General features: G+C 46.3%; 1 protein-coding gene and 1 long non-coding RNA gene across 15 annotated transcripts in view; one reads left to right on the forward strand and one right to left on the reverse strand.

Moving 5' to 3' along the window:
* Positions 1-5354: 5354 nt before the first annotated feature.
* The window catches only part of RHBDL3 (rhomboid like 3), a 140685-nt gene continuing 119517 nt past the window's right edge, over positions 5355-26522 (forward strand). For 4 of the 14 annotated variants that reach the window (XM_083490239.1, XM_083490246.1, XM_083490248.1 and 1 more), the window contains exons 1-3: positions 12957-14732; positions 18116-18262; positions 23077-23100. In XM_083490239.1, the coding sequence (XP_083346365.1) occupies positions 14610-14732; positions 18116-18262; positions 23077-23100 (294 nt within the window). In that variant the 5' untranslated portion in view covers positions 12957-14609. Of the gene's footprint in view, positions 5422-8612; positions 8682-12607; positions 14733-18115; positions 18263-21376; positions 21404-21474; positions 22090-23076; positions 23101-26522 lie in introns of those variants that run through there. The other 10 variants (XM_083490242.1, XM_083490244.1, XM_083490247.1 and 7 more) reach the window with 10 other exon arrangements.
* LOC310700707 lies at positions 11726-13003 on the reverse strand. The gene is made up of 2 exons (XR_014522741.1): positions 12946-13003; positions 11726-12471 (listed from the first exon to the last, which is right to left on the reverse strand). It is a non-coding gene; the product is annotated as an uncharacterized lncRNA (long non-coding RNA).

The following is a 26522-nucleotide window of genomic DNA, read 5'->3' on the forward strand; positions in this document are numbered from 1 at the left end:
GAATTATGGTGCTGGAGGAGACTCTTGAGAGTCCCATGGACTGCAAGAAGATCAAACGCATCCATTCTTAAGGAAATCAGCCCTGAGTGGTCACTGGAAGGACAGATCGTGAAGCTGAGGCTCCAATACTTTGGCCACCTCATAAGAAGAGAAGACTCCCTGGAAAAGACCCTGATGTTGGGAAAGATGGAGGGCACAAGGAGAAGGGGATGACAGAGGATGAGATGGATGGATAGTGTTCTCGAAGCTACCAGCATAAGTTTGACCAAACTGCGGGAGGCAGTGGAAGACAGGGGTGCCTGGCGTGCTCTGGTCCATGGGGTCACGAAGAGTCGGACACGACTAAACAACAACAACAATTTCTGTCAACACTGCATCTCAGTATTCTACAATTTTTTAACCTATCCAAAGAATATGTCGTGCATGGATTGCCAATGTGCAATCTCTGGCTTTCCCTGGTACCCACAGGGTTCCATCCATCCCCCTGCCCTTCTTCCATACTCTGAAAGAAGCCTTCTTCACCCAATAGAAGCCGTTCCCCCTCAAATTCTCACAAGAGTAAAGTGTAAAGAGACTGGTTATTTCTGCCCCTGCTGCGAACTCACAGCAACCAGTGTCCAGAGAAACCTGGAGCGAGCACACGGACATGAATTTTTTTGGTGCTGATTTGTGGAGAAAGATAAACAAGATACATTGCGAATCGAAGGACCACATTTTGATCTTCCACATCCCAAGACATAGCATTTAAAGATGGATGGTTCCTGCCCTGCCGCTTGTTTCACCCTCCTTCTCACGCTGTCAACGTTCCTCCCAGAATCTGACTTCATTGATGTTGCTAAGAGAAAAGTGTTTCCTTCCTCTTGTCTCTGACAAACGACAAACATGATGCACAATGCCACAGATCAAACACAGGGAACACTTAGAGTCTTCTTTGAAAGGAGAAAAACAATCACAGGCCAAGTGCAGCCAATTTCTATAGCATTTGCCCCGCCTTGCACATAAACACACACCTCTCTCATCCAAAATGGTGGGCATTTGGCTGGGGAAATCTTTTTTTAAAAAGAAGTAATTGTGAAATATTTTTGGTGTCTAGATCCTAGATTTGCAGGTGAGGGAAAAAATGTATTTGACCTTAAATAGCTGCGGCAGGCATGGTCCAGATCTTGCTAGTTTGCAACTCCTACTAAGCCTACATTTCTCTGAAAAAAATAGGGGTGCCCTATTTAATAATAATAATAATAATAATAATAATAATAATAATAATAATAATGCTATTATTTATACCCCACCCATCTGACTGGGTTGCCCCAGCCACTCTGGGCAGCTTCCAACATATATAAAAACATAATAAAACAAAATTTTTAAAAAACCCTATACAGGGTTCCCTTCAGAAGTCTTCTAAAGGTTGTGTAATTACTTATCTCCTTGGCTTGGGGGGGGTTATATAACTCTATACCCTCCAACATTTCTCTGATGAAAATAGGGGAGTAATAATAATAATAATAATAATAATAATAATAATAATAATAATAATGATGATGATGATGTCTCTGGAAAATAGGGACACTTAGAAGGTCTGCCATCCCTCTCTTATGGGAATGACGGCCTTTATTGTGTGTAGTAATCTTCTCTTTAGATCTACCGAGAATGCTTTCTGGATTCTTCCATTGGTGGGCAAAGGTGGACCTAAATAAAATGGTGTTTTCGCAGGTGCTGTATGTCATATCACAGAGCTCCTACCAGATGTCAAGGAAATAAACAACTACCTGACTTTTAGAAGACATCTGAAGCTAGACATGTTTAGGGAAGCTTTTAATGTTAGCTGTTTTATTGTGTTTTTAATATTCTGTTGGGAGCTGCCCAGAGTGGCTGGGGAAACCCAGCCAGATGGGTGGGGTAATAACAACAACAACAACAACAACAATTTATTATTATTAATTAGAGGTTCTGTGCAGGCCATTGAGGGGTGGCTTTTTCCACTTGCCTTGCCCCACCTTCCAGCCCTAGGAGCCTTCATGAGGGAGCTCCTGAAGGGGATACTTTGACCTATCGGTAAGCTATATTCTTACTTAAACCTTTGCGTATGATAAATTAGCTGTTCCTTCTTTATTATTACGTTTCTGTGTTGGGTTGCAGCGATATATGTCTCATGTAACGTTTGGAGTTTTGTTTTTGTGTGTGCGTGAAGCGCTTTTGAGGGCAGATGGACTTGTGGGAAAGGTGAGATATGAACAAACTGGCCATTAAAAAAAACTACAACCCCAACCCAAAGGCAAAACCAAAACCAGTCTTCCTGCTGAAATACTCTCTCCTACACAAGTGTTGAAAGGCCGGCCAGTCTGTCAATGTTTATTACGGCAAACATCCTGCATATGTTGAAAGGCCAGGTTTATCTGACTGCCTTTTTGAGGCCCTTTGGGCTCTATATTGTATTCAGGGGGTCAGGGCAGGCTATGTTGCTTGGTCATGTGACAAGCACACAAAACACACAAAAAGCTTTGTGCTCCCTCAGTACCTCAATCTCAGTTGTGGAATTCCCTTCCCACAGAGGTATGCCCTGCTTTTTCACTATACATATCTCTCTCTCTCTCTCTCTCTCTCTCTCTCTCTCTCTCTCTCTCAAATTTCCAAATGTTCCACATAAACGCTGCCAGATTTACGTACACGCTAAACAAGCTATAGCTTAGGACCCCACTCTCTTGGGGACCCCAAAAAAAGTTTAAGGGAAAAAACCCTGGATGTACATTTCCAAAATATAAGATAAAAAACAAATAAAATAAAAATTCCATACAGCAACGGTGTTTTAAGTTGTGTAGGCTCCTGAGATGTAAGTCATGGGCCCCGCCTGCTAGCCTGCTCCCTAAAATATCACTGGTTTGCTCATTTCTGTATCAATCACTTTGATAAAATACATATTTTGTTATGTGCAAATGGCTTTAGATACCTTTTAGGTCCATAATATATTCAACACAAAAAAACCCAGCGACAATTTGTTGTTGACAAAGGACATCTGGACATATAAAGGGCCCCATTACCTCAGTAGCTTAGGGCCTCATCAAACCTAAATCTGGCCCTGCACATAAGTTCCATTTTTTAAAAAACAGAATCAACTTCCTATTCCATTTTCCGCAATGTTTTTCTTATCACCTCCCACTTTGCTACACCCCCATCTTACCTCTTTTAAAACGTAGTCATAACGCAATAATCTTTCATTGTTCTGTCGCTCGCAGTTCGAAACCTGCATTCACCATACAGCTTTTGGCAAATGCTGAAGACAAGCTTCTTTATTCCTGGCTTTTGGCACCTGAGTCGTGTGTCTTCAGGCCACGACTATAATCCATTCTTGCAACTATAACCTGTTTTTTATTCAGAATTTCAAGTTGTTGTAACCTGCCCTGGGACTTGCTGGTGAAGGGCTGTGTTTTTTTTTTAGGAAAAGTACTTTTCAACATTTTTTTCCAATTCATTATGAATTTCCTCCCAATACTCTTTTACCACTTTACAGGTCCACCACAAAAAAATGGCAAGTTGACCCCCACCACCTCAATAAAGTCCCGGCCTATTCCATGGCTTTCCCTCAAGTTGCTATGGCTGTCTTCTACATGCTAGTGATCACTGTAGGAGCACATATGGCTTTGGGTTTTGCCAATGGACAGGGTTTGTGCGGGGGCACAATTTGTGTGAACCAGCACTTATTAAACCGCTGACATTGGGGCTTCTGACAAGCCACTGTGAAAACAGAATGGTGGACCAGAGGAGCCATTATTAGGTTCTTATAAACAGGAACATCTGTCTGTATAAAAGGATCCACACAGTGTTTCAAATAAATGGGGCTTCGGAGCAGTTGGGCAGATCCACACCGTACATTTCAAGAACATTAAACGCACATGACTCCCCCAAAAGAATCCTAGGAACTGTAGTTAGTTAAGCATTCTGCACATTGTAACTCTGTGAGGGGGAAACTACAGTTCCCAGATTATTAAAAAGATGGGGGGGGGATCATCTGCTTTAGATGTGTGGTGTGCAAAAACATGAGGTCACAAACGCACCAGCAACCTCATGAGCTTTTCTCACTGCTCTTTGGCGCCTTCATTTGAGAGCCAACTCTTGGTGCTGACAGGATATATGGCTGTTTTGGGGCTACCCTAAAGCTGAGGAGAAACAGAGCCCCCCCCCTCCCCTTTCCTCGTCTCATCTAGAAAGCGCCTCTATGGGGAAAATATCAAAGAGAGACCAAGAGAATGTCTCTTTCTCTTTTTTGTCTTTCTGAAGCAAGGTCTTCAGAGGCAGAAGACCTCCATGGGAAAGGAAGAGGGTTTATTTCAGAGCTAGGAGAACAACGAATGACTCAAGGCGGGGGGAACGGGGATGGATGGACCAAAAGGTACCCCTGCTGCTGTTGCGGCCGCTGCCTATCTTTTTAAAGTCAGTTTCCTTTAGAGCAGGAAGCAAGCTGTGTAGATGCTTTTAAGAAAGAAGAAGAACTGGTCAACAACTTTTGCACAGGGCACCACATGGGAAGAAGAATCTGTTGGTTCTATTCCAAGGAGAACAAAGGGGCAAACAGAGGAGAGGAGTCCTGTTTGTGGGCAGAAGGAGGAGGAGGAATTGAGGGTTTCATTTGTGGAGAAAGAGAAGCAGAGCATCGCTGATTCTCCAGAACCTAGAAAACATAGCAGGCAGGGCAGCCGCAAAGGTCGCCAACAAACCGGGAATGGGGGGGGGGGGGAAGCAGCTGGATCTGCTCTTGCACGGAAGGTTTGATATGCAGAAATCAGCATAATAGTGCTCATTTGATTACAGTGGTACCTCGGGTTACCTACGCTTCAGGTTACAGACTCTGCTAACCCAGAAATAGTGCTTCAGGTTAAAAACTTTGCTTCAGGATGAGAACAGAAATCGTGCTCCGGCGGCAGCAGGAGGCCCCATTAGCCAAAGTGGTGCTTCAGGTTAAGAACAGTTTCAGGTTAAGTACAGACCTCCGGAGCGAATTAAGTACTTAACCCGAGGTACCACTGTATCTAATTAGCAGAGTTCAAATTTACACTCTAGAACAGTGGCTCTCAAACTTCTTTCTTTGGGGCCATACTTTCAGAACAAAAAACTGCAACTTCATCAGTAGTTTTCATGTCCTAGAGTTACTTATTTTTCACCTAAATGTCTGAGTTAATCTCAGACTGGGGCCTGTGGTGCAATTGAATAAAATGTTTTTATTAACTTGTCTTTGAAACTATATGCCTTTCAGTGTTAAGCTTAATCAGAAGCCCATGTGCTCAGCATGTATTAGAAGACAGAGTTCTTTTTTATGTTTGTTATTAAACTGAGCTTACTAATTGGTCTTTCTGATCATGCAGATCACTCGATCATTGCCAGGGGCATGGGGAAGCCCCACACATTGGAAGCTGGGAGTGCCCAGCACAGGTAGGAGACACTAACGAATGATAAATCTCCTCTGTGGTCTGTACAGGAACATAGGAAGCTGCCTTACACTGAGTAAGATCATCGGCCCATCTAGCGCAATGCTGTCTACACTGACTGGCAGCAGCTGTCAGAGGATCTTTCTCAGCTCTACCTGAGGGACTGAACCTGGATTTATCAGATGGACCTAGATGGACTAGTTGTTCCAACTTGATATAAGGCAGTTTCCCATGTACTTATCCACTGCGGGGGAAACCTAGTAATTTATATGCAGCAGGCGCATTTTTCACTAGTGTTGTCACCTGGCATGCATAGTAAATGTTGACTGGTTGTCACCCCAATGCAGGCATAGGCAAACTCGGCCCTCCAGATGTTTTGGGACTACAATTCCCATCATCCCTGACCACTGGTCCTGTTAGCTAGGGATCATGGGATTTGTAGTCCCCAAAACATCTGGAGGGCCGAGTTTGCCTATGCCTGCTCTAATGCATGGGGGTTAAAGGGTTCCCCAGTTACAACCCAGAGTTGCTGTACATGTCTTTGCAACAAGTGTGGGGAAGCCTGGCCATTGGCCACACTTGCTAGGGCTGATGAGACCTGCAGTTCAGAAACATCTGGACAACCAAAGTTCCCCAACACCTGCTTTCAAAGTACTATTGCTATGGAAAGTGATGCAGCTGCGGCTTCTCACACCTATTCAGATGGAAACTCTACAGGCACAGACTAATGCAGCAATGAAGGCAGCCTCATCTGTAGAAATACTAGTTATCATCCAGCTGTAAAGGCGGAGAGGATCCACCAAATGAGCTTGAAAGCCGTATCTCCTAACCCATGCTGTGCATCTCCCCTGAAAGCTCGTTAAATAATCCTTGAGCAGCTCTGTATCCTGAAACCTGACTTCTTATCGTTATCCTGCTAGATTGCCATTCTTTTATTTGACAGTTTGCTGGATAATAAGTCGGAATGGCTGTCTTAATGGCTATTAATAAAGATACAGGGCCGGCTCTACCATTAGGCAGAGTAAGGCAGGTGGGGTTGGAGAGTAACAGGGAGGTATCAGGGAGCAAAGCCGTGTGCACTTCATGCATTCCCTGTACCTTCTTAAAGATAGCCTGTTGTGTAGTGGTGGACATTGCCCTGTTGCCAGTGTTGGACTAAAACACAACTGCATGTCCGGTTGGCTTCAGTACATGAAATGATGGGTGTGCTATTTTGCCCCATGCAAGAAAAGATATTGGGCATCTTTCCCTTTATTCGATTTAGATACTTATCAGAGCCTAGGGAATGGAATACTGCATCCCATCCCTCTCCAGTTACAGAAAAGGGGTAGGGGTATGAGGGTGGGGTGGGGAGAAAACAAACTAACAAGCCAAGCATACAATAATTAAAGGTAAAGGTAAAGGGACCCCTGACCATTAGGTCCAGTCGTGACCGACTCTGGAGTTGCGGCGCTCATCTCGGCGCTTTATTGGCCGAGGGAGCCGGCGTACAGCTTCCGGGTCATGTGGCCAGCATGACTAAGCCACTTCTGGCGAACCAGAGCAGCACACGGAAATGCCATTTACTTTCCCGCTGGAGTGGTACCTATTTATCTACTTGCACTTTGACGTGCTTTCGAACTGCTAGGTTGGCAGGAGCAGGGACCGAGCAACGGGAGCTCACTCCGTCGCGGGGATTCGAACCGCCAACCTTCTGATCAGCAAGTCCTAGGCTCTGTGGTTTAACCCACAGCACCACCCACGTCCCTAATACAATAATTAGAAGTTTGGAAAAGCAAAGAGGTAAAGAGATCACTAGCTGGCAGAAGGCTGATGAGGACTACCAGATATTCTGCCTCATGGAAACCCCTTCTGTTTGTCTCCACTTCTGCTCTGCTTCAGTATTTGTAAATAAAACAATATTGGGAGTTGGTGCTTCCCCTTGGAACTTCTCATTGCTTAGGGGAATAAGCAGCAAGCGCGCTGCAGAATCAAATCAAACAGACCCCCACCTGAGCACCTCTTTAGTCATTGCAATCAGTGTTTCCATTTTGGAGCCATCTAGCACTCTGACCTCCGCTGGGCTGTTTGCTCGACAGATGCTGGTCGCCCCCCTCCCCTTGGGCTCGTCCCTCCATATTCATTAACTGACCTTTTTTTGCATTACGGGATTAGATTGGAATCCATGGTCCTCTCGGAATAATAATAAATGTTGCTATTTAAATGACTGTTGTTAAGGCAGAACTTGGCTCGTATTTTCAAGGCACCCTCTGTTAGTTCATGGAAATGAACTGCCCACGTGTTAACCATCTAATGTGCCCCACTCGTATCTGTCAATTATTGTTTTACAAAGCTGAACTGCCAAGGAGGACGTGGAAGGAGAGAAAACGAGGGCTGTACAAATCAAGAGGTTTTCAAAAGCTTAGCAGCTCATCGTATGCTTGTAGCAAAACCTTTTAATTAAAATGGTGTGATTTTTTCCTTAGACGTTAATAGTAGCAAGGCCCTTGCTCACTCATCTCTCAAGATTCTTTGCTTAAATTATCAGAGCTGTTGACTGTGAATTTGTACTGTAGAGGAGCAGATATTTATGGTTTGTTTGTTTTTTTAAATAATACTGTACAGTGGTACCTTGTTTCTTGAACTTAATCCGTTCTGGGAGTCCGTTCGACTCCCGAAACAGTTTGAAAACCAAGGCACGGCTTCCAGTTGGCTGCAGGAGCTTCCTGCACTCAATCAGAAGCTGCGCTGGACGTTCGGCTTCTGAAAAACGTTCGCAAACCAGAACATTTACTTCTGGGATTGCGGCATTTGGGAGCCGATTTGTTCGGGAGCCAAGCCATTTGAGTACCAAGGTACTACTCTATTCATCTGTTGAGGTAAGGAAATATTGTGTCGCTGAATTATTATTATTTTTAATCATATTATAAATGAGAAATATGCAGGCTACTCTTTTGAGCTTGGTAAAAACACCACAGATTCTGACAAAGTGAAGATACTCTGGCGTTCCTGGCTTAGATGCCATAAATCAAAGGTGGGGAACAGTGTCTAGTCCAAGGGCCTTGATTCTTTCTGAGCAACCTTCTGGGGGGTCACATGCTGTTGGTGGGCAGGGCCAGAGAAAAATGTGGGTGGGGCTAATAATGCATTTTTTACCTTTCTACAGTAGGCTGGTCTCTGCACACATTTACATACTCTGCTCTATCTTCCATCCAGGCAAGCAAGATGCATGATGCGAGTTAAAGGACACATCCCAGGCAGGCAAAAATACTCAGAGGATATGAGGTAAGGGCAGGGAGGAGCATGGCCTGGGGAAGAGTCCTGAGGGACAGATAGAGGCTTGGAGGGCCATATTTTGTCCCCAGGCCACATAGAGTTGCCATATGTCCTCTTTTTCCAGAACACGCCCTCTTTTTCAGGATTTAAATTTCTGTCCAGGTGGATTTTTTAAAATTTGGCAAAATGCCCTGGGTTTTGTTGTTGTTGTTTGTTTTTGTTGTTTGTTTACAGTAACCAATAATTTTTTAAAAAATGAAAACAATTTTAAAATTCTGATGCATCACGCTCCCACCTATGCCGTTTTTCATTAATGGATTGTACATTAATTAAAACGGTTTACTAAATTGTTCTGCGCACACTTACATTCGCAAAAATGTGAACATCCCAAATACTTTCATGTGGCAAGCGAGGAAGCAAAATATGTATTATTATTATTCTTTTGTTGTTGAAAGTTAAGAACGTTGCTACTAGCAATATCTCCAAGCTTCTACAGCCTACATATAGCAGGGGTGATTTAAAATGAGTGTCGTCATAGTGATCCGTAGCTAAAAGTACAAGTCGTCAAATGTGTCCTCTTTTTTGCTTTTCAAAATACGGCAGCCCTAACTGAGGTTTCCCCACCCATGCCATAAATGAAAGGGTTTCACGTGAACGCAATAGTGAGGGGATGTTCTTAGATCCAGCCTTCTGCTTGCTAGATAAGCAGGTAGCATCTGTAGCTCCCGGTGCCTTTCACAGTTTTTTTTTCTGGTGTCCCAGCTTTACTCGGGAAGAAATGATCAGGCCACAGTTGTTGTAACATAGATCACTGTATGTGTGCATTAAACACTTGCTTTGATGCAGATTGCTAACAGGAGCTGACCTTCAATGCTCCAAATGGGGGATATAAGCCCAAGTTTTCCAAAGGACCATCTTCCTTCACATGGTCACCAATTCAGATTCTGCCCAGCAGCCTTTTTCTGTGTCTCTGCCTTCTGGGCTGAAGTGGTTGCCTTTGCAATGGGAGCTCTTTCCCTCTGTAAATTTACTTGGAGTAGCTACTTTTTATCTTTAAAGTGCCAGGTGGAGGGTATCCTATTCTAATTACAGTGGTACCTCGGGTTACAGATGCTTCAGGTTACGTACGCTTCAGGTTACAGACTCCGCTAACCCAGAAGTAGTACCTCGGGTTAAGAACTTTGCTTCAGGATGAGAACAGAAATCACGCAGTGTCGGCACGGCGGCAGCAGGAGGCCCCATTAGCTAAAGTGGTGCTTCAGGTTAAGAACACTTTCAGGTTAAGAACGGACCTCTGGAACAAATTAAGTACTTAACCCGAGGTACTACTGTATTTGCATATGGTAGCTTTTGCTATTTTGACCTCAGTTGTTTTGGAGTTTTAAATGTTCTGGTTTATTTCTTACATTGCTTTTATAAACCAACATGAAGATGTTTGCACCACAAGTCGGGTGTAAATCCTATCAACGAATAAATTACAGGTGCCAGCTATTTTAGTTATTCGCAGCTAGGTAATTTTGGACCCAGGGCTTAATGGTCTTGTAGCAGACGGGGTGGCTCCGTTACTTCAGTTGTGAAGCAAACAATTTTTCTCTTTCCCCCCTTCTACATTCCTGATGTTCTAATCTAGAGCATGGGTAGGCAAACTAAGGCCCAGGGGCCGGATCTGGCCCAATCACCTTCTCAATCCGGCCTGCAGACGTTCTGGGAATCAGCATGTTTTTACATGAGTAGAATGTGTCCTTTTATTTAAAATGCATCTCTGGGTTATTTGCGGGGCATAGGAATTCATTCATATATTGTTTTCAAAATATAGTCTGGCCCCCCACAAAGTTTGAGGGACAGTGGACCAACCCCCTGCTGAAAAAGTTTGCTGACCCCTGTTCTAGAGGAGCTGGGAAGAGTCTTCAGTCAAATTTCTTTTGTTTGTTTTTTAAAAATGCAGATTCACATTTTCAACTTAAATCATGACTATATGAATAAACTGGAATTTGCTTTGGTTGCCTCTGGTGCTAAATGTATTTACTGGGAAGCAAGCCTCATTTTGTTGTAGAAAAGGAAAATACAGTGATACCTCGGGTTAAGTACCTAATTTGTTCCGGAGGTCCGTTCTTAACCTGAAACTGTTCTTAACCTGAAGCACTACTTTAGCTAATGGGGCCTCCCACTGCCGCCGCACCGCCGGAGCATGATTTCTGTTCTCATCCTGAAGCAAAGTTCTTAACCCGAGGTACTATTTCTGGGTTAGTGGAGTCTGTAACCTGAAGCGTATGTAACCTGAAGCGTATGTAACCCGAGGTACCACTGTAGGTAGAATTCAATGTCGAGCTGAGGTGATCATTCTGCCAGTGCAGCTATAGATAGATAGATAGATAGATAGATAGATAGATAGATAGATAGATAGATATTCTTAGAGCAAATGGTTTGTCGGAGTCTATTGGTTCCTGTAGGCTTAGCTGCACAGCCACCAAAAATGTTTCCTAACTACAGTTCTTGAACTTAAATTCCATTTGAAACACAGAAAAGAGAGTTGATTGTCAAACATTGTTTTGGAATTATATGGTATCCTTATCCTTAGTCAACGGTATATGACTAAGGAAGGTTTAGATCAAGAATTCCTAACTGAAGAAAGAAAGCTTTCATACACAGAAATAACACACACCCCAATTTGGCAATGTGCTAATGCCAATTCATAAACCAGAGGGCTTTTATTCTCAGCACAGTCGGTGCATCCCTCAAATTTATAATCCAGGTGCCAAATGGATTTAACAGCTGATATCAAAATGGGAGCAAATTACTGTGAGTTGGGATTTTGAAGTTGCTGTGAAAATTATAATATGAAGCGACAAGACAAAGGTTGGAGACTTTTTAAAAAATCATTAGTAATAGCAGGTTGCCATCTGTTTTTCTCTGCTCAGCTAAACAGTGATAAAAAAATGTGTGTGTGAGAGAGAGAAGGAATAGAAATTAGATTGCTGATCTCTCCACCTCCAGTTAAACTAGCTGCACTGCTTTGTACGCACTAGCTCAATTTTTTAAAAAAAAAAACAAAAAACTGTCAACCAGTTTTTTTATTAAAAAAAGCAGTGAGAGGAACTGATGGAAATGTGTCTCTATATAAGCAAACACGGAATCTATAACACTGTATCTATAAACATCGACATGTTTGCTGTGTCATAACAGAACCAACTTTTTCTAGCTTAGAAAGGGGCGGCTGCTTCAGGGATACAGTCCTTTGTTGTATAAACAGAACAAGTTTCTAGCTCTCTTGGTAATTAAATCAAAACATGAGAATGGGGAGGCAGTTTAGAAGAAGAAGTGTGTTTGCTTCAAACAGTCCATGGTTCCATTGGTCTCTTATGCCAGTCCGTGTAGTAGAGGCAATAGAGGGCTATCTATACTTGGTACTGTATAAGGCAATTAGCTGCTTCTGCGTGGGTGGCGCTGTGGGTTAAACCACAGAGCCTAGGACTTGCTGATCAGAAAGTCGGCGGCTCCCGTTGCTCGGTCCCGTTTCTCCTGCCAACCTAGCAGTTCGAAAGCACGTCAAAGATAAATAGGTACCGCTCCGGCAGGAAGGTAAACGGCATTTCTGTGCGCTGCTCTGGTTCGCCAGAAGCGGCTTAGTCATGCTGGCCACATGTCCTGGAAGCTGTACGCCGGCTCCCTCAGCTAATAAAGCGAGATGAACGCCACAATCCCAGAGTCATCCACGACTGGACCTAATGGTCAGGGGTCCTTTTACCTTTACCTATGACGAGCTGGTGCTAAAGGCACAGGAGCAGGTCAGCTGGCAACCCTGTATGAAATAATTTATACAGATGAATGATAAGGATTAGTGGAATGGCCGGGCTGCAGGAATGCCAGACGGCTGCAGTTGTTCTCAAATCAAGCAACCTTCCACCCCACCCCCAATCCCTCCCGCGTCACCCGGCCCCTTCTATAGGAAAACCCTCGCATAAGCCAGAGGCATAATCGCCTCGGGACGCCTCGCTGCTGGCGCATTGACCACGTGCGCTCCGCAACGCGTCATTCTCCCTATGTAAACAAGAGGGCGGGGCTATGCGAAATGAGATCCCGCCCTTTCTCGAAACTCCAAGCGCGACTCCCACGCCAGGTGCAGAACTTCAAAACGGCGGCGGCGTGGGAGAACTTCGGGATCTTCCTCGTCATAAATCACTTTGGGCCGGGTAACCCCTCCCCCCTACCCCGAGCTCGGCTGCTTTGGCGCAAGGTGGGAAAGAGGAGGAAGGGAAGTGGGGGAAAGAAAGACCGAGCCTGGGCTCGGGGCCTGGAAGGGCGCGGCGTCCCGTCCCATCCCTCTGATCCTGCGGGCAGGCGCAAATCCTCCCGTTTGCACAGCCAACACGTCCGCATCTTGGAGGAATCCCGGGCGCGACGTGCCTAGCGCCCGCTCCTGGAGGCAGCCTTGGGAAGGGGGAAGGCGCTCCGCTCGCTTCCCACAAGCCGCCCCCGGCCTGAGCGGGGGACCCACGTGCTCTTCCAGACCCGCAGCCAGCTCGGCGCGCAGTTTCTAGCTAGGCTGCAAAGCTCACCGTCATCCCTGCTCTGCCCTGGCAAGGAACCGATCGCTGCTCTCTCTCCCTCCCTCTCTCCTCCTCTCTCTCTCCACCGCTCGAGACAGAGTTGCTGCTGGATCCACTGAGTTGGCTTCCCTGCCACCAGCTCCTGGGCAAACCGCGCTGGAGACGCCGGCCACCGACGCTGCTTCTGCGCCACCGTCCCACGAAGGGGGTCTGGCGGCTCGCCGGAGGTGGGGAGCCGTTGCGATCGTGGGCTTGGCGACGCCGGAGAATCGCCCCCTATAAAGCGACCTCCCTTGGCAAGGTCACCCGAGGGGAAGAAGAAGAAGGCGCTCTTCTTCGCAGCGCCCACGCGCGCCCTTGCCGTCTCTTCGGAAAGCGCCAAGGCGACGCGGCTGGCCCGGGGCGCGTGGACGCGGGTTCCTACTGCCCCCTAAAGCGGTCGTGGCGCGTTCCGCACGCCTTTCGGCTGCAGAGCTTTCCCGCGAAGTTGTGGCCCCTGCGGCGCGCCGGCTTCCCCCGCTTCTCCTCCCTTTTGCAGGCTCATCTGGGCTTGCAACGCGAGGGGGGATCCTCGACCCGACCCGCCGCTGGATCGCGACTTTTCTTGCTCCTGCAAGCATCGCCCCCCCCCCCCCAAACACCACCACCACGCATGAAACCTTTTGGCGCTCGATGGTTTTAATCCCGCAGGATTTGCAAGCCGGGAGGGGGCTTCCTCCGCCCTCATGAGGAAGCAGCAGCAGCAGGGAAGCCCCCCACTTCCATGACCAGGAGGAGGAGGCACCTCTCCTCCATCCGCGGGATGAGTGCGATGTCTGCGACGCTGCCACAGAAGAAGGGCAGGCGCCTCCCCGCGTGGCGTGGCGCGGCTCCTAGTGGGACTAAGGCGGCGGCAGCAGCAGCAGGAGCTCAATGACCAAAAGGGGCTGAGGAAGAGTAACCGGGAGGGCTCGCGGGTGAGCGCTCACCTCGCGTGGACTACCAGGGCAGGAGGCGCAAAAGTTTGGCCAAGTTTAGGGCGCGCGCCTAAAAGGTTTCGAAAGGTCCGGCTCCCCCTTGGCCTGTGCAGTTGGATCGAAGCTACATCAGCGCCAGCATGCCGGTTAGAGGACGCCTCTCATCTCTCGAGGGATATTTCCCTTAAGGGGGGGGAATTCTACCCACGCAACAACACCCACCCGGTCTCTGGCTGCAGGAGCCAGCATGGAAGAGGAAGGGGCCAGGCTGCATCGGCGGCTTTGAAAGTTTGCCAAACACCTCCGAGGTTGCTTTTCTTCCTCCAGCCCCCACCCCCCTCGCCGAAAGAGGAGCGACTGAGAGGAAGGGCAGAGAGAGGGGGGCAGATCGGGGGTGGGGGGGGGATCGACTAGGGAGTTGGCTGCTTCCAAGCATGGGAGACAGGTTGCCGGAGCCAAGCCGTGCAAACCCTTCTCCCGCGGTGGCCGCCTGCTCGGAAGCAGAAGCGATCGAGGTCCTGGAATCCGAGGATGTCCTGCCTATGGCTACGGAGGACGTGAGTTTCATTTGATGTCTCTCCCCCCTCCCCGCCTCCCCCTCCGTTCCCAGTTGACTTTAATCGGATCAAGCTATTTAAAAATAAACTTCGGAATTAAAGGGAGGGGAAGTTTGATTCTTTCTAGGAAGAGAAAGTGGGAAGAAAATGAGGTTTCCCCCCCATCATTGGAGTTCCCAAAGTAGCCCCTCTGCAGCAAGATCCCGGGCCTGTTTACACGGGAGTAAGCACGGCTCACTTGAGTGGGGGTTACTTCTAGGTAGGTGTGCATAGGATGGAGCCTGAATAGCTTTGCTTTTTAACCAGTGGGTGAGCTCAGTGTGATTCTGCAGATTATCCGTACTCCTATAGAGATAGCTATATGCATAGGTGTCATTTTAATTCCATACCCCCCCAAAGGAGACAGCACAGCAAGTTTTTTCTTGGACCAAATTAAAAGCGTTTTCCCCCTTTCCGCAAAATGCTGTGTGTTAGTTTGCACCAGCATAGAAAGGGGTAACGAGTTGGCGATACACCCCAAACTGATCTGCAAACGGGATAAGCTCCTACCAGGAGCTGTTGTTGCCCTGGGTGAGAAACCGAATGAAAATGTGCCATGAAGGCAAAGGAATATTAACCCTGCTGTGATTCAATAGGCAGTTGCTGCAAAGCACATTGGATAACCTTGGGCGGGTGACCAACACTCAGGCTAGCCCTACCTTGCAGGGTTGGTGTGAGAATAAAATGGGCTAATTCCCCGATTTGCTTGGAGGAATGGTTTGATACAGATGTAAAATAATCAGAGGTATCTCAGAGACAATGAAAAAAACAACCCCCCACATGTTGCTCACCCTTACTTTGGTGCTGGATGATTACTTCTAGGGCGGATCCACACCATCATTTAAAGCATATTCAGTGCATATTTAAAGCACATGACTTCGCTCCAAAATTATGGCAACTGTAGTTTGTTAAGGATGTTGGAAATGGTAACTCTGTGAAGGAGAATCTGCACTTCCCAAGGTTCTTTAGGGGGAAGTCATGTGCTTTAAATATGCATTGAATATGCTTTATTATATCTATGGTGTAGATCTGCCCCCTAGTTGCTACTACTGCCTCCCTCCTGCTGTCAAATCATGACTTCCTGCTGAATAATGCAGTGGCACATAAATGCCCCCAACCTGCCAGATGTAGCTGTGGACATGTGGTGGGTAATTTGTGCTAATGCACAATGTCATCTGCAAGAGCTTTAGCTTACATTTGAACAAATGCAGTGTGCTCAGCGGATCACTCACACTCTTCCCATGCAATGCTTGACTGTTTGCTGCAAGCTTTTCATATTGGTTTGTTGTCATCCCTCCCCACATGTGGAACCTTCAGTCATTCAGAAATTATTACTGGCACTAATATCATCTCGGGGATAAGAAAATAAATGCAATGAGATTTCAAAGAAATTACTCTTCTTCCTAGTCGTTTGAGGCAATTTTGCAGCAAAGCACATTTGGGTCTGAATCCCACAGCCGGTTTGGGATGTGACCACATGTACTTTCATTTTCATTAAGTGTGTGCTCAGTACTTTCAATGTGAACCTCCAGCCTTCCTAAGCAGCCTAACTTAGTTGTAAGCCTTAATCTCTAAAGATTCTTAAACAGTGAACCTTATTAGTTACCAAGTATTTCCCTGAGAATGCATCCCCCCACTTCATCTCCAGCTGACGGTTGGCGGAAGATTTAGGGATGCTTTATATTGCTCTTAACCCGCAACTGCTGCAAGATTAATCACTAAATGGCAACCAGAGCGCTTGGGTCTCAGGGATGGCACATTCTGCTATCTAAGCACTTTTAAAGCAAATAGTCCTGTGACAGTGAGCGATTCCCCGAGAGCAATTTCCTCCTGTTGGTTTTCTAACTCATCCTATTATTTGATTGTATTTGTTTCCTTTCTGAAGATTTCCTGGTGCAAAAGCAATCCACATATTCAAGCTGCTGGTGCTTGAATAACACACAGGAGAGCCTTTGCCATAATTCAGAACGCTTCTAGTGGTATTAGCAGACAGAAACCTCCTAATTCCCTAGCAACTTTCCTGGCAGAATTAGAGGGGCTGGAATTCAGCGGAGGACCATTTAGTCCAGGGATGAGGAGCCTGTTGTCCTCCAGATGGAAGTCCCATCATCCTTGAGCACTGGGCATGCTGGCTGGGCCTGATGGGAGTTGGGAATCCGACAGCATTTGGTGATCTGCAGGTTTCCCATCGTTTCACTAGTCCGTTGTTTCAGGTGTTCTTTCAAAAATGCATCAGGAGTTCCTCATTGAGGAGATCAGCAATGGCTGAAAGAACAGCTTGGCCGCCACTATCTTTCTCTGCAATGTGCAGCCAGTCCAGAGCTGCTTTCTAAGATGCAAGTCCCATTGAGTTCATTGGGGTTCTCCACTGGCAAGTTCAGTACTTCAGCCTTAGTTTCAGACTTGCATAACTGGTTTGAGTCGCTCACAGAAGTAGGGCAACTCTTGTGGCATCTCCTAAAAACCTTGGGAATTGTAGTTGTGCCTGTTCTTTGTGAAAGGTCTGCAGCTATCTCATAGAACTGCATAGAGCTGTAGCTGTTACAAAGTTTGGAAAGTTACAGCAGCCATTGGTGCAGCACAGCTAAGACAGTAGCGTAGATGTCCTCTGAGAATTCTCATGCATTGCCAAACACACACCCACACACACACCCATCCCCAAATCTTTTGTGACCCCTGCGGATCTGACACTGAAATCTGAACCCATTCCATCTTTCCTAATCCTGTGCTGAATGGAAATGATGGTGCGCGCGCGCACACACACACACACACACACTGCATCAGGTTAGACTTGCCACCAGGAAGGCCATGACTAGTATGTATGACAACTTCCTGTGCTGTCCATTTGTCCCTTGAGCCCTGAATCAGGGACATACAATCTGTGTCCCTCCATATATTGCTGGACAACTGCTCACATCATCTCTAGCAGTTGTGTTTGGAACTGATGGGTGTTAGAGTCCAACAGCAACTGAAGGGCAACAGATTCCCCATCACTGCACTAAACAGTAATGTGAGAAATGTCCTCCACCCCTGAAAATCTGGGATACCTTCTCCTCCTTCCACCCCTACGTGTGAAATTTCTACTCTCACACCTTGTGAGAAAAGAAATCTGTTCTTGCAGTCCCTACCTTGATAGTTTGTGTGTGTGTTACAGTGGTCGTGCATAAACCCAGTGAGTAGTTGACTCCTACTTTTTAAATAAAATAAATGCACAACTTGTTGGTATCTTCTGTTAGTGTTTTAGCGAGCTTGTGGCAAGAGTGCCAAAGAGTAGGGTAGAAAAATCCACTTGCTGTTTCTTGCCGACTTCCTATCCACGCGTCCCATTACTTCCTGCTTTATAGAACCATAGAGTTGGAAGGAACCAAAGTCCATCTACTCCAACCTGCTGCCCAAAGGCAAAGCTGCCAAGCCACCAACCCCCCACAGATCAACCTCTGCTGTCCAGGACACAGTGTGACTCAATCAGAGGGCAGAAGCATGTGAGAAAGGTACGTGCAGAGGACCTAGCTCGGAGCAAAGTAGTGCTTCCAAATGTAGCGACGATACTGATGTGTGTTTTCTCATGCCGAGTGGCAAATTGACTTGTCTGGTGGGATGTGGAGTTGTTGGGGAAAGGCTGCAGCAAGATCCTGTCGCTGCACGATGTGGCCCCCATTCTCCTGTCAGGCAGTTTCATTGTGAGTAGATGGGTGGCAGTCAATGTCAATGGTATCTCGTAGCTCCTGTGCACCTTCTGCATGGGGCGAACCCACCCACCCCAATGGGTAGGCTTACATCTGTACTCCTTTGTGGATGGGTGTCAGCCTAGAGACATGAAGCGTGAGTGCCGGCAGGACGAGGACCAAAGTTGGATTAAGTTCTGGAGAACGTCAACAGGAGGAGAACCTTCAGAGGCATGTCATTTGAAGGGAGGGGAAGCCGAGCTAGAATGAGGGTGCTGAAGGGCAAGCTGGCAGATTGGGAGGAGGGAAGCGTGGAGGGAGGAGGCAGGTGGGATCAAAACCAAAGCAGAGATGGTACTGACTGTTGCCCAGGTAAAGATTCAGGCCTGACCTGGAAGTATTTGTAACCAGGCAAGGCAAGAAGGAACCAATGAGCAGTCTGGAGGGGGTGGGAGTGGGAGGAGCTGCGTTAGGATAATGCCCCTTCTTCCTCCACTACCACACTAGTTACTAGTGCACCAACATGGATGCCCCTGGTGTGTCATGGCTGGATGTCTAGGAGTGGTGGGAGGCACGGGGGGGGGGGACCCCCAGAGGAAGAAAGCTCAGAGCCTGGAGATTGGTGGTGGGACAACGATGCAAGGTATGCTTAATGCTGTAGTGCCATTTCTGCAGGGGCTGCCCATCCCGTTTCAGCGCCTGAAGCTAAACAGAAAGGTGCTGCTCCACCGCAGCTGTGGTGGCGACGGCAGCTTCTGGGTTCTGGAAAGATCTTGCCGAAAGCTGCCGCTTCTCCTCGCTTCTCTGCTGGTGGGACAAGCGAGGAGAAGCTGCTGTGGCTTCCAATAGGATCTTACCAGAACCTAGAAGCTGCTATCACTTGTTCTCTTGCAGCCGCCGCAGCAGGTGGCAGTGCATTGAGGGTTTGATCATGCCCTTCCCCCGCCCCCGCTCCCCTGTGGCTCTTGCTGCTGAAGCAGACTGCTTCCTTTTGCCTCATTAAAAGGCTGGCCCTGCATTTCTGGCTACAAAACCAAAACTAAGCAGGAGAAAGAGCTTAAACAGAGGGAACCAAAGCACTTGAAGAAGCTCACCCAACCCTCCCATTTTTGAAAAAGGACAAGGACTTTGGGGCATGTGGGGCAAGTTTTGTGCTGAGCCCAGAAAAAATGGCTTGGGCGCTGGTTGCAACCTCTTCCAGTTGCATCTCTCTCTCTGCAGGGTGAGATCCATGTGGAGCCCAGAATCCCAACTTAAAAGGGAATGTGCTGATTGGGGAAAGGAGCCTTTGCACCAGACCACAGGGGGAAGTATCGGATTCCTTAGTGCTTGTAACCCCCTTCTTAATATTTAAATACATTTGTCTTGCTGGATTTCTTTCCCAGAGAGTAATAATAAACCCGATATTATTACCTGGGAAAGCTATGTTTAACAATACATGTAATTAGAGAAGAGAAGCCACATTTAATATTACACAAGAGACCGGAACCGCTCTTTCAGAAGCAAACATGCTTTTAAACCTCCATAATTATAGCCCCCCCCCCAAGTCTAGCATTTAAAATGCCTTAGATCTTGTTTTTAACTCCTTCCTGGGCCAGCATAGGTGGGTACGCATCTCTCTTCTTCCATGAAACTATTAAAAGCAAGGGACTCTACAGCTAATTGTAGAATTAAGTTATGAACTGGGCTGGTTCTGCAAAACACTCACCATTAGGGTTGCCAACTGACCACAAGGAATTGGCCGGATCTGCTGCTGTCCCTTGTAACGGCAGTTTTATCTGCAGAAATCAGCATGTGAAGGTTGTTGTTGTTGTTTTGCAGCATGTGGATGCGCATTTCCCCCCTGCTAATATCTGCAGATCTAACATTGCTCAAGGCACACAGCAACAGAGCCTGGTTGAATACACGGATGGTCTTCAGCTTGTGGGTCGCCTCTGAATCTTAGATGGCACAAGTTCAGCTTTAAAAACAGCAGGGTGGGTTCTGGCAGGTGCATTCCCCTCCCCCTCGCCTCTTCTGATCAGCAATCTGTACCTGTGGAAATCCCCTCTTCAGTTGTGGGTGGTGCAGGAGTCCCATTTCCCTTGGCACCTGTTCATTCTAGGGGGGAAAGGAGAAGGACATAGGCAGATGTTAATATTAAATTGGTCCCACATTGCTGGTTGGGTATCTTGGGTTGAAGGTGACTTACAAGAGGCAATAGCTGCAAAAGGCACTTGTATGATCTGCCAAAGTAATGCCCAGTCAGGTTCATGCCAATGAGGTCTAACTGAAGGGATGCCTATCTTGTATCAGTGGTGGCGGCAGCAATGGCGGCAGCAGCACATACACACCAAGAGGGAAACCAGAGCACCTCGCTGCAAAGGGAGGCTCGGCTGCCAGGGATGTGTGGCATCTCTGTCTGGCGGCATCTGGAGTTGCATTAAACAAAAGCGTTGATCGAACATTAACTCTGAATCACTGGGCAGATTTACTGTGACAAGTGGGAGTTTTGATATAAAGGAATATTCACTCAGGCAAGAGCTCGATTGTTTCTGTGGGATTCCAGGGAGTTAGCGCACAAAAGCTGAGCTCTTTAATAGAACAGTTTGCCGAGGTGGACCTGCCATGCGTTTTCAGGTTCGATTGGCTGGTGTTATGCGATCTGCTCTAACCGGAGGTTGTCAGGAGTGCACGGCCTGGTGTTCCATATAATGTACAGTGGTTTAAAAACCCCTGCTAGTTTAAGACTCTCATATCGATTCAAGTTCAACCAAGCCAAGAAACTGCAAACCAAGGCTGATGCCCTAACAGATCCTATGCAATGTCATAAATTGCACTTAGTTGTAACTTCCCATCCAGGCACCTGCGCTTCTTCCTTGGTCTTTCAGGTACACATCCATATGAGAAGTGGCTCCTTCCTCAGAGCAAGGCATTCTGGGGAAGGTGGGCCTAGGAGAGTGCCAGTACTGCTGCTGCTTTGTCATGGTGACTAGAAAACCAATTTTAAAGAGTTTTGAAAGCTTATAAAGTTACTTTTAACATATTTTTTTTAAAGAAGATTTTCTAGCCAGTAGTGCAGGCATTTTCCTTGGCCACCTTTCCCTCACGCTGTGAGGAGATCTGTCATCTCCTTGGCAGTCCCCTCTAAATGATGCCTCCACAGCGGTTTCTTGCAAATAGGAGGCGCTGCTGGTCTCCTCACTGCCTTGATTTTGATGTAGTTCTTTATTCCGGCCGTGTTCCTGATGTAGATCTTCACTCAACTCTTCTTCCCTGGTTGGGGGGCGGGGGCGGCACTACTTGGCGGTTTGCCTCAGGTGCCAAAATGTCTTGGGCCGGCCCTGTGTTGACAGTCTTTGTCATCCACAAATTTGTCTCCTTTTAAAGACATCCGAGTTGGTGGCCATCTTGTGGTAGCGAATGCCATCGTTTTAAGCGTGCAAAGATATACTTTATTTTGTCTGTCCTATCTCCTCCAATGTTCAGGGTGTCTATGTGTTTTAGTGCTGTGCGTGCGAGAGAAAATTTTTCTCTTTTCACGTTCTACATGCCATACATAACTTTATAAACTCCTGTCATAACACCCCTCACTTGTCTTTGCCCCACCCCAAGCTTAAAAAGTCCCAAATGTGATAACCTTTCCTCATGGGGTTTTAAGATGCATTAGACTTGTATAAAGCCATTATGATAGTGGCGGTTTTTTCTATCTTTATTTTAGATCTTGTTTGGTTTATGTGGAAATTGTTCAGTTGTGTAATAATAATAATAATAATAATAATAATAATAAATAATAATAATAATAAATTGTTTATTTATACCCCGCCCATCTGGCTGAGTTTCCCCAGCCACTCTGGGCGGCTCCCAACAGAATATTAAAAACACAATAAAACATCAAACGTTAAAAACTTCCCTAAAAAGGGCTGCCTTCAGAAGTCTTCTAAATATCAGATAGTTGTTTATTTCCTTGACATCTAATGGGAGGGTGTTCCACAGGGCGGGCGCCACTACCGAGAAGGCCCTCTGCCTGGTTCCCTGTAACTTCACTTCTTGCAGTGAGGGAACCACCAGAAGGCCCTTGGAGCTGGACCTCAGTGTCCGGGCTGAACGATGTGGGTGGACTACGATGGTTTAGGACTACTTTTGTTATGTTGAAGTTATGTATTTTTTCTTCTTCATGTTGTAAACTGCCTTGGGCATGGTTTGAGCTGTGGAAAGGTGGCCTACAAATAAAATTATGTATGCATATATGTATGTGTGTACCATCCAGATGTTTTGGAGCTACAACTCTCATCAGCCCTAACCAGCATGGCCAGTGGTTATGGGCGATGGAAGTTGTAGTATAGCAACATCTGAGCTGCACTAAAGAGGGCTGTTCTACAGAGTGTTGTGCAATCAAACATAACGGCGGCCTCTTTTTGACATCTGTGATGGCAAGGGGGTTTGTGCCTCTGGTGTGGTCATAACTCTTCAGAGCAGCTCACTGTCCAAGGCAGCACTAGATTGGAGGACTTTCATTTCCTATATTCTCCATTTGATTACCTGTCTCTCTAAAAAAATAAAAAATGTTTCTGGAATGAATGTACATTTCTGTGCTCTTACGCTTTTCTTCCTCTTTCCCCCTCTTCTTTCTTTTATGCATTGCCTCTTCCCTCTGTCAGCACTGGAAAGCTCTGTTTGATCAGGTATGTGAATAATTCAGATTTTTTCCCCCCTCTAACACCTGCTAACAATGGAGACCCCGTGAGTTTGTTCAATGGGGGAATCTTTTGTAACATGTAGCTTATGTGCCGTTAGTGTGGCACTGATTTGGTTGCAGTCATGCTTGGCAAGCATTACCCCCAGCTCTGAGGTTCTGATGCCTGTTGTACTGTATCTTTGTACACCTTCCTTTAAATTCTTACCCTTATCAATGGATGACCCAAACCACTGAGCCTCTTGGGCTTGCCGATCAGAAGGTTGGCGGTTCGAATCCGCACAACGGGGTGAGCTCCTGTTGCTCTGTCCCAGCTCCTGCCAACCTAGCAGTTCAAAAGCACACCAGTGCAAGTAGATAAATAGATACTGCTGCGGCGGGAAGGTAAACTGCATTTCTGCGTGCTCTGGCTTCTGTCACGGTGTTCCGTTGTGCCAAAAGCAGTTTAGTCATGACTGTGGACAAACGCCGGCTCCCTTGGCCTGAAGTGAGATGAGCACCGCACCCCATAGTCATCTTTGACTGGACTTAACCGTCTGGGGTCGTTTACCTTTTACCAATGAATGATCCTTCTTCCCAGGGCTGTGCTGTAAAAAGAAAGCAGCTCAATATGTTTAAAGATGGGTTTTCCCCTTTCTTTAGAAGTTTCATAGCACAGTTGCTAGTTCAGCTCCTTCATTCTTGAGTGAGATTCACAGGTAGAGCACATTGATACTGAATTTCAACTTTTACATTTTAATGACAGATCAGCTTATGGGAAAATACCTTGTGTAAGGTTTGACATGCTCTCTATATCTAATGTTTCAACAATGTGTGGGACATATTGATATCGGTCAGTTTCTTAACCCCCAGAGCTTCACTGATTTAGTTTAAGAGACTAGTTGATCACTGAAAAGAATCATATAACTGTTGAATTGGAAGGGACTGTCAGTGCAATAGGCCCAAGGTTGGAAAGATACCTAAAGTGTTAGGATGGTAGGATATAGATGTTTTTACATGTTTTCTTTATTTCAGCTGTCTGCAGTAGCACAGATAATGCTAGATTAAGATTCAGTAGTGAATCTCCACTTCTGCCCCATGCAAAACCAGGGGCGACTTGAACCCAAAATCTCCTCATTCATGCGCAAATGAAACATAGTACAATTATGTGTGTCACACATGCACAGCAAACATTCACTGCTGATACACAGATGTCACCTCTGTGTATGCATAGAGAGACCTTTTTTTAAATCAGTAGAGCCTCTAAAGTGAATGGTATTGTGGCAGAGGTTTTAACATGTCTGCTGATGTTGCCCATTGCTTAATCCTGCTAGTGCAAAGGCTTCCTTTGGCTGTTTTCATAGCAAAGTCAATAATAAAAAAAAAACAAGAAAAACTAAGCAGGCGGGAGCCGGCTGGTCTCAAAGATCTACTGAAGTCTGTTCACAGTTACGTTGGCAGGCTAGGATTTGTTCTGTAACTTGCATTTTGCTTGTTTGCATTTATATAATGAATGGGATTTTACCTGTGGATCTGAAAACCCATTGCCGTTTGCAAGCATTCAAATGGTGTTTGTAGATATTTTCAAGATACGTGTTCTAAAACACAAATGTGGAGAAAAGTTAAGATTTCAAGGTACAATTTCTTTCCATTTCCTTCTTATTTCCCGTTTTAGTGACATGCGAAAATACGTAGACATTTTCCTAGAGTTTTGTCTTGGTGGCTCGCTTTTGGCCTGCAACACTCTGTTAACGTGTTCCGCCCACTTCTGTGTAGGCAGAAATACCACTTTATGCAAGCGAACTGTTATTACTTTGTCTGGCCCTGGAAGAAGGCAGCGTTTTATGAGGCAATATAATAATTTGGTTCCTGTATGTGGTCAGACCGCACAGCGACTATCTGAGTGGGTTGCCTTGCCAATGAGATGTGCCTCTCATCCCAGAGATGGCTTATTACCATTCCCTAAGTAAGCTCACTGCCAGTGGTGATGAGTGTCTGTTTATAACCCAGTAAGCTGTGCTCTATATTTAGCCCATAAATCTGGGGTGAGCAACATTCCTCATTGTGTGCAGAATGTATCTGGGGTGGGATAGGATCATGTAGTTGCATTACTCTAATGACAAGCTGGAGTCCATTCTGTAACACATTGGCATGAATTTACTCCCATCTGTATCAGTTGTTTTATTTGGGGCGGGGGGTGGGGCGGGAGAAGGAGGTCCTTCTGTATGAGCTTGCTTTGCCACTCTGAATTTCCTCTTCTTTGGGAGCTATTTTATGGCCACTTTTCATAGCTGCTGCTTAGTTTTTGTGTTATTTTGATGATAATAATGATAATAATAATAATTTATTATTTATACCCTATGGGTTTCCCCAGCCGCTCTGGGTGGCTCCCAACAGAATATTAAAAACACGATAAAACATCAAACGTTAAAAACTTCCCTAAAAAGGGCTGCCTTCAGATGTCTTCTAAAAGTCAGGTACTAGTTTATTTCCTTGGCATCTGATGGCAGGGCGTTCCACAGGGTGGGTGCCACTACTGAGAAGGCCCTCTGCCTGGTTCCCTGTAACCTCACTTCTCACAGGGAGGGGGGAAGAAGAAGAAGAAGAGTTTGGATTCGATATCCCGCCTTTCACTTCCTTTAAGGAGTCTCAAAGCGGCTAACATTCTCCTTTCCCTTCCTCCCCCACAACAAACACTCTGTGAGGTGAGTGAGGCTGAGAGACTTCAGAGAAGTGTGACTAGCCCAAGGTCACCCAGCAGCTGCATGTGGAGGAGCGGAGACGCCAACCCGGTTCCCCAGATTGCAAGACTACCACTCTTAACCACTACACCACACTGGCTCTCAGGGAACCACTAGAAGGCCCTCAGAGCTGAACGATGGGGGTGGAGGCACTTATTCAGGTATACTGGGCTGAGGTCGTTCCGAGGTATTGGAAAGTATGTCAGTAAGTGAGAGGAAGCTGCCCTACACCAAGTCTGGTCCATTGAGCTTAGTATGAATAGCACTGACTTTCTAGGATTTCAGAAAGGCTAACATGGAGGCACTAGGAACTGGTCCTGAGACTTTGGCATGTATTCTATCACTGAGCTATTATCCTTTTATCATGATGATGAAAACAGGGAGGGTCAAAACTATGCTGCTGTTGCTGGAAAGGCACCTGCAAACTGAGTTTGGGGCCTGAATGTGCAAGGCACCCCCTTCCTTCCTTCCTTCCTTCCTTCCTTCCTTCCTTCCTTCCTTCCTTCCTTCCTTCCTTCCTTCCTTTTCAGTCCATTGAGATGTGTAGACTACAGCTGCCTAGTCTGAAGTTCTAAGAGGAACCAGCTGCTTTGCATTTTAACAATTCAGCAAAAATGCTATATTTGGATGAACGTGCTATCCCTCTTTTCAAACCCGGAACCTGAGTGTAGACTCTGTTGGTGAATAACTG

The sequence above is a fragment of the Podarcis liolepis genome (assembly GCF_965112155.1).
Source record: "Podarcis liolepis genome assembly, chromosome: 2".
Classification (NCBI taxonomy): Eukaryota; Metazoa; Chordata; class Lepidosauria; order Squamata; family Lacertidae; genus Podarcis; species Podarcis liolepis.